This window comes from Scyliorhinus torazame, chromosome 6, assembly GCF_047496885.1.
Source record: "Scyliorhinus torazame isolate Kashiwa2021f chromosome 6, sScyTor2.1, whole genome shotgun sequence".
NCBI lineage: Eukaryota > Metazoa > Chordata > Chondrichthyes > Carcharhiniformes > Scyliorhinidae > Scyliorhinus > Scyliorhinus torazame.
The window spans coordinates 213,477,860-213,487,850 of record NC_092712.1 but is presented as its reverse complement, the minus strand read 5'-3'; the positions used below and the strand labels follow the sequence as shown (position 1 = coordinate 213,487,850).

General features: G+C 43.2%; 1 protein-coding gene across 4 annotated transcripts; it reads left to right on the top strand.

The window, feature by feature from the left end:
• Positions 1 to 6,523: 6,523 nt before the first annotated feature.
• Positions 6,524 to 7,539, top strand: LOC140425260 (proline-rich protein 15-like). Of its 4 annotated transcripts, none has more exons than XM_072509386.1 (2): positions 6,524 to 6,893; positions 7,044 to 7,539. In XM_072509386.1, the coding sequence occupies exon 2, from the start codon at positions 7,075 to 7,077 to the stop codon at positions 7,405 to 7,407; it is 333 nt and encodes a 110-aa protein (XP_072365487.1). In that variant the 5' UTR covers positions 6,524 to 6,893; positions 7,044 to 7,074; the 3' UTR covers positions 7,408 to 7,539. The 4 variants fall into 4 exon arrangements, with proteins under 4 accessions (XP_072365487.1, XP_072365486.1, XP_072365485.1 ...); XM_072509385.1 differs by having other exon boundaries at positions 6,526 to 6,893; positions 7,047 to 7,539; XM_072509384.1 differs by having other exon boundaries at positions 6,532 to 6,840; positions 7,047 to 7,539.
• Positions 7,540 to 9,991: the final 2,452 nt, after the last annotated feature.

Genomic DNA, 9,991 nt, shown 5'->3' with positions numbered 1-9,991 from the left:
ATTTTTATCCTATTGCCACAGGAACCAGGAACAAAAGGTTGTGAGTTCAAGACCACTTTAAGACTGTAGAACTGAATTCCAACCAACACTCTAGTGCATAAATGAAAGACTGCTGCGAATGTTAAAGCCTTCTTTCAGATGAAATATTAAACCAAGACAGTGTTACGGATGGATATGAAGGGGGCGATTCTCCAATATTGGGCCCAAGTGTTCGAGCAGTCGTGAACACCGTTGCGTTTCACGACAGCGTGAACAGGGCCCGAGTATGACAGATTCTGGCCCGCTGGAACGGTTCACGCCGCTCCAGCCTTGGCGCTGCACCAACCCGCACATGCGCAGTTGGGCCGCGCCAACCTGCGCATGCGCGCGGGCCTTCTTACGCGCACCGGCTTCAACCAACATGGAGTCGGTGTTCAGGGGTTGGCCACGCCAGGAAGTAGGCCCGCCGATCGGTGGGCCCCTGTTGTGGGCCAGACCCCATCGGAGACCCCCCCCCTCGGTGAAGAAGCCCCCCTCCCCCCACACAGGCCGCCCCCCGACCGTTCCTGCAGAGTTCCCGCCGGCAGCAACCAGTCGTGAATGACACCGGCGGGACTCTGTCGTATCGGCGCGGCCGCTCACCCCATCCGGGCCGAAGAATCGGCGACCCCGTTGATTCCAGCGGCCCAGCGTTGGGGCGTCGTGGTGCAGTTGCAGTGATTCTCCAGCCCGGCACGGGGCTCGGAGAATCACCCCCGAAATATTTCATGGCATTATTCAGACGAAACTAAGAAAGTCTCCCAGTTGTGCATTTTGGTTTGTGGGATCTTGCTGTGCACAATTTAAAGGCCACATTCACTTACAGAACACTCACCAAGTGTAATTTAGACATTGCTGATAGTGTAAACCAGCGCTATTGATTCAACCATTATTATATTATAGATATCTGCTTCATATTGGGGATATGTATAAATGGCGTGGGATTCTCCGTTGCCAAAATAAATCGGGAATGGCGATTGGGTGGAGAATAGCTCCCCATGCCAAAATCGTGGCAGGCGGCAGTTTGGCGCCGAATTGCGATGCCCCGCACCCTCCAAATCGGCTTGCGGCCATGGTAAAGAATCCCTGGCAGATTTCTCAACTAATATATCAACGAAAGTTAATTTGATGGCTCCTTTTTAAAGATGAATTTGTGCACAGGGTAGAATCCATTAAGACATATAAGGACATGTCCAAATGCAGCAGCAGATTTAGATACAGTATCCACACATTGGAACTATGCAAGGGATTGGTGGTTAGGTGTCATTCCATCGAAGACATGTTTCTCTTGGAACTAACAAAGATGTTTGCAAAAGCTGGGCCTGGAGGGGATCCTATTGCAACAATGTCTGTTTGGGCACACCAGATGTCACTGAAACTGAACTTAACTGCGTGATTGCCAAGTTCATAAGCTCAATGAATACTGATTCATATAATGGTGGTGGGTCTAGATCGCTTTGATATAGTGATATAATTTCCTTGCATGTCTTAATGGGCTCTATCCTGTGCTCAAATTTGCTTATTTTAGCTAAATAAAATAAGTGAGAGCCATTCCCTCATTCATTCCTCAGGGAGATGCCTTGACCAATCAGAATCAAACTGTCTGGTTTAAATTTCAAACCATGTTTGGCAGTTAATTTTCAGCCACCATCAACAGGTGCATTCTCCACGGGAACACCTCTAATAATCAGATTCCACATGTCAACCAATCAGCACTCTCTTATATTTGTTGTTTCCCCCTGACATTAATATTTTTGCAAATTGTCATGATGAGTGCAGGACAAAAAGCTTCTCCAAAAAGTCTCTTATTTTCAGCAGTTACTAATGTCTGCTGCGATCTTTTTCCAGGCTACCTTAGTCATGGGGAGGTTTTCCACGTGTCACCACTGGGGAAAAGTACTTGCCACCTCTCTTGGACAACCGGGAGGAGAACCTGCAGGGCGATATCGCTGAACTATGCGGCCCTGTATTTCCTCTGAGACTTCTCTCAGTATTTTTAGCTGCTGACAGCAGTTTCAGAGGTCTAATGGAGGGAAAATAATGAGAGGAAGGCAGCAGTTTGAGGTCCCCAAAAGTTGCACATTCTTCAAAAGGAATGCTGCTGGCTTGTAGGGAGTAGATGCCTGTCTGGGTGCAGTTTATGACTCGTGCTCAAACTTTCAACTCCAAGAGCCAGTGGCAGGGTCATTGACTTGCCACCCAACCTCACTGCAAAAGTGGCCAGGCAGGCCCCATGCCTCTGCATATCTAACTGGCTGGCTGTCACGCGATGCATATGGTTAACCTTTCCCCGAGCAAGTGGAAGTCCTGCACACTTCTGAAACCATCATAAGGAACCATGCCGCTGGTGCAAAATTCTACCCTTAGATTTGTGTTTCATTTGCGTGATTCCTCATCAATTGTAAACCCGCAAGGTGAAGTGGAATGTTGTCATATCACATTGCACCTGCAGACTAAAATGGTCCCTTTTAATGGTGCAGCATTTTATGTTCAGATCTATCCAAGTGCCATTGTCCTTTATCAGTTAATATAGGTATTTCTCATATTGTTTATGCATCAGGCCTGTACCAGAGTCTTCAATCACTCCAATAGACTCTATCCAGTGTCTTTCCAAGGCTGGCTTCCATTCTTTGTTTTCAAGTGAAGTGTCAATACCATTGATATGATATCTTCAACCCTTTCTTTATCTCAGGGTTCCAAATATGCCAAAATCATCTGGCAAATCATAGTAGTTTATATCTGTGGGTCTTTTGACCCATTTTCTCAATTGTTTTTCATGAATAAACAAAGGAATGTGATTACCTTTTACTTAGTCCAGTCCTTTCTGTACCATTTCCATCAAAAATGCTGCATACAAACTATACATGATACCTCCAGTAGAGTCTTGATTCTGATTAGCTTAATTGTTTGCCTGTATCAACTCATTTTTTTACCTGTGACATTCCCCAGCTCTCACGCCAACTCTTCTCTCAACAATAATGTATTCTGATGCTCCATTATCTCATTGTGTTCCCACATATTTTCGATATTTATTCTCTTTACTTCTTCTAATCCTGCCCTGGATCCTATTCCTCGCCATTCTGTCAATTCTTACTTCCTTCCCAGTTTAAATTGCTTGTTTCCCATTTTTCTACTCTTTCCGATTAACTCATTTACTAAATCATCAATCATTTTGTTTATTGATTGCGGCATGGGAGCACAGTGTTACCACTGTTGCTTCACAGCGCCAGGGTCCCAGGTTTGATTCCCGGCTTGAGTAACTGTCTGTGCAGAGTCTGCACAGTCTGCCCGTGTCTGCGTGGGTTTCTTCCAGGTGGTCAAGTTTCCTCCCACAGTCCAAAGATGTGCAAGTTAGGTGGATTGACCAGGCTAATTTCCTGCAGTGTCCAAATGTTATGTGGGATTGCTAAGTTACGGGGATAGGTTGCTGGCTTAGGTAGGGTGCTCTTTCAGGGGCTGGTGTCGACTCAATGGGCCAAATGTCCTCCTTCTACACTGTAAATTCTATATTATATACCCCTGGGCATAATCCAGCTGACAAATTCTAATCTTTAACACAACTGGCACAATTTTGAAACTATATGACGTATTTCCTGATCGAATGCTTCCAGTCTACTGACATTTGGATTTTTTCACTAGATCAGGTAGTTCTTTCCTTTAAGTAGCTTGGCATTTGTTGGTTTCACAATTTGTGTTATTTTTTGCAGGAAAGATCCTTCCTCCATCATCACAGTGCATGCCATCCCTTCTCCTTTCCACATGTCACTGTCATATCTATGGCCCAGTTAATATTTAGGTCATGTGTGTCCCATCCCACTTGGGGCAGTCTGCCCGGTCTCCCATGTATGGTAAACCAATGACAAATTGCAGCCCTGGCACATGCAGTCAGGAATGGTGGTGAACAATTAAACTGAGGACAGGAGGAGTGTCCATGAACATCCCCACCCTTGATGTTGCAGCACATCATTACAAAAGGCAAAGTTTGAGGTTTTTTCAACCATCTTCAGCAAGACGTGCCAAGTGGTTAATCCAGTATAGCTGCAACATCTGAACCCACCCGACAACTGGAAAATTGTCCAAGCATGTTCTCTCCACAGAAAGCATGGAACTCCAAACCAGCCAATTATCACGCCATCAACCTCGTCTCAATAAGCCAAAGACATGGGAGCAGAAATAGGCCATACGGCCCATTAAGTCTCCTCCGTCATTCATGATCCTCAACCCCACTTTCCCACCTGATCCCCATAACCATTTATTCCCTCACTGTTTAAAAATCTGCCCATCTCAGCCTTGAATATATTTAACCATCAGAAAAGTAATGGAAAGTGCTGCCAACAGCTCTATCAAGCGGCACTTACTCATCAATGATATGCTCACAGGTGTCCAGTTTGTATTCCACAAGAACCACACAGCTTCAGATTTCATTTTGGCTTTGGTTAAAACATGGACAAAAAACACTGAATTCTGGAGGTAAGGTGATAGTAATTGTCTTTAATACCAGGGCCGCATTTGACAGCACACCAGCAAAATTGATGTCAATGGGAATCAGCTAGAAAACTGTCCACTGGCACAAAGAAACGTGGTTGTGATCATTGGAGACCATCAATGCAGTAGTAGGGTAGTACCTAGGTCCAATCATCTGCATCTGCTTTATCAATGACCTTCCAACCATCATAAAGTCAGACGTTGTGATGTTTGCTGATGATTGAACTCTGTTCAGTTGCATTTGCAGCTCCTAAAATGATGAAGCACACCATGCCTCCATGCATGGGCATCATTCAAGCTTGGGCCAATGTAACTGTTGGTGGTAGGAAATGATCGTCATCAACAAAGAGATCTCAACATTGCTCTTTGATATTCGATGGAAATGTCATTACTGAATGCCCTAACACCAACATGCTGGAGATTACTATTGACCAGAAACTTAACTGGACAGCCATCTAAATGATTAGAGAAGGTCAGACGGTGGGAATTCTGCAGCAAATAACTCGCCTATCTCCCCGCCATCTACAAGGCACAAGTCAGGAAATACTTGCCTGGATAAGTGCAGCTCCAACACTCAAGAATCTCAACATCATCTAAGTCAATGTAGCGATTGAATTAAAACTCCCTTCAACACTGGCATATCTATGATGATGCACTGGAACAAACTCGCCAAGGCTTTTTTGACAGCACCTTCCAAACACCAACTTCTGCCACCTAGACATTGTGCACGGGACACCATATCTGTTGCTAGGCAATTTCCGTGAGCATTTAAGAGTCAATCAAATTGCTGTGGGTCTGGCTTCAGCAGATTCGCTTTTACAACAGTCATCCTTTGACTTAATTCCAGATTTTTATTGAATTCAAATTCTACCTTCTGCTGTGATGCCATTCAAACCCAGGTCCCCAGAGCAGTACCCTGGGCCCCTGGATTATGAGTATCAGTGACAATATCATTATACAGCTTCCCCTGCAAGCTTTCACTGATGTTGGAACATACTTTCTTTGTCCCACTGCATTACAAAAATAATTAATTATATACGGAGTTGAGATGGTTTGACAGATGGGATATGATGTTCGATAATTGTGTGTCTTTCTACATTAGATCAATAGATTTCTGTTCAAAAACCATATTTATAATAAAAATATAAAGCATTAAATGTCACTTTGAATTTCACCCATCCTATCTCATAGTGTAGTTTTGATTTTGGCATATCCAACCATATTTTGAACAACGTTTCTGTCTCTTCTTCTGGCAAACCACACAACATTTAATATAATATGTTATACTTGTCTTGAATTTACTTTTTGATTTGTTCCCTTAATGGCTCTGTAATCCTGCTTTCCTGTCTGAATTTGAAATGATAAATTGTGCCATGTTGATATATTGTACATACCTAAATTTTCCTGCCTCACTTTTCTACATCAATTATACATTTATTTGTATTAGTTTACAATCGGTTTTATTGCGCTAAACTACAGAGTATTCAATATCCAAAGTTTTGAACCATTTCGACTCTATGTAAAGTTTAACGTACAACATAAAGAATACATTCTGGGAAAAAATACAAAGCACGAAGGTAAGTTTGATAGGCATTGCGCGCATTCAACATGTCGAAGTTTTGAATGTCACCTTCCTTAACCCAGAGAGATCACTTCGAGAAGGACGGAAATCCATTCGCCGCAATACAACAGCGATGCCTCTGTCCTCAGTGAAGCCACCTTTTTTCAGGCTTTCACGGGATTGACTTTCCTCGTTCTAAAGATCAGTGAATGTAATCGGAAATGTAATTTACTCCTGGGGGTGGTGCACGACAGCATAGGTGAAGTTGAATGTGTTGCGTGGAGTTTGGACGCCTCGCGGCGGCGCGCGGTCCAGGTACAGACTCTGCTGCCAAGCCGGAGCCGGGACTTGGAGCTCACCTGAGAGGCACGTGGCCGGTCTGATTGACAGGGAGAGTGTTCCCACTCCCCTCCCTCGCGGTAAAGCACCAATGGGGAGGCAATGCGCGCTGCTCTCTTTACCTGGGGCAGGTTTGCAGCCTGAGGAAGGGAAGCAGCGCCCCCCGGGTGGGAGAGGGAGGGAACAGGTCACATCTCTGAGAGACAGGCGCATTTCACATCGACAGGCTGCAGGGCTAAACAACAAGTTTTACCTTATCAAGAACCGGCACTGGGATCATAAACCACTGGGGCAAAGTGCGCGGACACGCAGCAGACATGGACTAACAGCCGCGCGGAGTTAACCACAAACAAAAAAGGCGATTTGATCATTGAATTCGTGAGGAGAAAAAAGCAATTCTACTGCAGATCAAGTCAAAGCTTGTGAGAGGCGAACAGGTGAGCCAGCGAACAGGAATGGTGATGTGGAACTCCTCATCAAAAAGTTGGAGGTGGCATTGTTTTTATTTTTTAAAATGTTTTGTGTTGTTTAATGTTTCCTGCGACGAGATTTTGTTTTAATTAAACAAGCGAATTTATTGGTCCGGTCAGTGCAGACAGCAATCTTTCGTCCTCCAAATTATACTCTCCGTGTTTTAAAGCAGGTCAAGGGTGTGAAGAAGTGGCCGGGAAATGGCTGACGGTGGGAAGACCAGTTGGTGGAAGTCAATGACCATGAAGAAGAAGCCGAAGGAACTGACGGACAAGGGAGCAGGGCTGGAGAATGTGCAGTCGTCCACGGACAAAACGGCAGCTCAGGAAAACAAACATCCCAATTTCATGGACGATAAAGAATACGTGGACCCCAAATTAGAAAAAGGCTTTAACGAGAAAAGCACACGCAGGAACCTGAAAATCTCGCGCTCCGGACGTTTCAAGGAGAAGCGCAGAGTCAGGGCCACTTTACCCGAGAGCACCAAGTTTTTTGAAGGCAACGCGAATGGAAATACAAATGATGAAAACTAATGCAAAATATAATTTCTAAAGGCGCCGGCCATTCGGTGAATTTAAAGACTGGCCAATGAACTCTAATGGGAGACCTGACAGCCCTTAATTTGATAGTGATACAAGCTGAAATTAAAGTGTCAATTTATATTACCGTGAATATTTCATGAATTATATGTTAAATATTTATTTGTTGTAATGCGGACACCTACTGGTGTAGATTGATTTATACGATTCCGAAATTCTTCCCCTGTCAGGTGCAGAGACGGGCAGTGAAATTCTCTGCGGGTGAGAATTATTAAGAAACGCTTGTTCTGATTCAGAACTTTGTTTCGTGGGGGCGGGGGCGGGGGGGGGGGGGGGGGGTAAATGATTCAAGTTATTAGTTAATATCGAGAACGCTACCTTTAGCAAATATATTTTTTGAGTAGCTGTTATTAAGCTCGCAGACCGTCAGCTCCCAACCAAAGCAATTGTTTATATTTGAGATTGAAAGGGATTAATTTTTTTAATAAAATAATATTTTCAAGACTATTGAGAGCTGTACTGTTTCATACTTGTTGGAAGCAATTGTTTTTCTCCCTCCTGAAAGGTTCACAGAAAGGTGCTTTTCTCCCTTCTCTTGGTCTATTGTAAAAGTTAATCATTTGCTAAAATATAGCCACAGACCGAAACGCAACACGCCCAATAATGCAACAAGTTGAACCTTTTCTTTAGAAGATGGTGCTTCTGGAGTTTTGCCACAAAATTTGTAAGCATTATTTTGGATCAATCGCGACCACTATTTTCTTGGGGAGATCATTCTACTCCCTAATAGATAAAGCCAGCAATTGAGGACCATTCTTCGTACGTCGCTGGTTTGAGCGAGGCCATAAGGTGCTGTAGTTCTTTTACTAAAAATATACTTTTCACCTATGTTGACGGCTGGTAGGAAAGGCTGATGAAAGCTGGCCTGTCTGTATTTATCGCAGTGTACCTCACACAGGTTCACAGTTCAAGTGAGCTCGGGAAGTTTAGTGAATGTACCTCTGACTGCTATTATACACCGAGAACTTTTTCAACGTACATGCACATTGGTACATTATAACAATATGCATCTTGTAAATTAATTTATTGTGAACAAGCCAGAAGATTAATCAGTACAAACAAAAAGCAGCAAAAGTACTTCAGAAGCTGGAATGTGATCTTTGCGCCTTTTGTCCCCTCAGGTGTAATCAGTTTGAAAATTTGAGATGCTTGGTTATCTCTGAGAACTTCCCCCAGCCATGAAGATATGATTGAAATAATTTATCGTCTAAAGGCGATTATATCTACTTGTAATCTTGTTTGTTCATATTTCTGGATAAGTAAAATTACATTTGACTCAATCTGTTCCAAGGAATCTGGTTACGATGAATATCATTTTTACTCATCCTCTTTTACGGTAAACAGGATTTTGTGATATATTTATCGCAGAGATGAGCTATTCTGCAACTTTGAACAACATTTGAAAATCTGCACGGGTTTTTTTTAATTGTACCTAAACTGACAGACTGTTGAGTGAGTGGAGTACGATGCCAAAAGAGCACCTTTACAAGTTTGCAATAAGATAAAAAGAATAATATTTTAAGAGCACCTTTACAAGTTTGCAATAAGGTAAAAATAATAATATTTTAAATATCTGTTTCTTTAATATTCCTCAACTGAATCAAAAAATAATTTTATCTGAAAAGAATGTGGCAAATATGTTTCATGTCAATTTATATAAGAGCAATTGATATCACTTTTCTCAATCACATTTATACTATGTTCTATGTGATTTGCTCTGACATTGTGGTCCTGCGACCAATGTTAACATACTATTCATTATGATATTGAGAGAGCACTTAGCAAAACATATGAGAGTTTGAGCTTTATAAAAGCCATGATGAACATTTATGAAGCTCTAGTTGGGTCACAACTAAAGTGTTATGCCCGGTTCTCGTCACTATACAGAATCATAGAATCCCTACAGTGCAGAAGAAGGCCACCCAGCCCATCAAGTCTGCACTGACACCTCAAATGACCACACTACATAGGCCCAATCCCCCAATCTATTCCTGCAACCCCACCCTAACCTGCACATCTTTGGACTGTGGGAGGAAACTGGAGCACCAGGAGGAAACCCACGCAGACACTGGGAGAAAGTGCAAACCCCACACTGACAGTTTCCCGAGGTCGGAATCAAACTTGGGTCCCTGGTGCTGTGGGGCAGCAGGGCTAACTACTGTGCCACTATCCCGCCCCCACTTTGGGAAAGATGCAAGGATCTTTGTGAGGATGTAGAGGAGATTTACTAGAATGGGATTTACTAGGGATTTTAACTGCAAGGTAAGGTTGGAGAAGCTGAGGTTGTTCTCCTTGAAGCAAAGGAGATTAATAAGTATGATAGAAGATCATGACAGGAAAAGCTGTTCCCATTATGTAATAGTACAAAGTGTATTGGACACAGATTTAAGGTTTAGGACAAGAGATGCAAGGGTGATGTAAGGAAGAACATTTTGTATGCAGAAAGTAGTAATGGCCTGGCAGTCACTGCCCACAAGGGTGGTGGAAGTGGAGTTGATCAATAATTTCAAGAAATTGG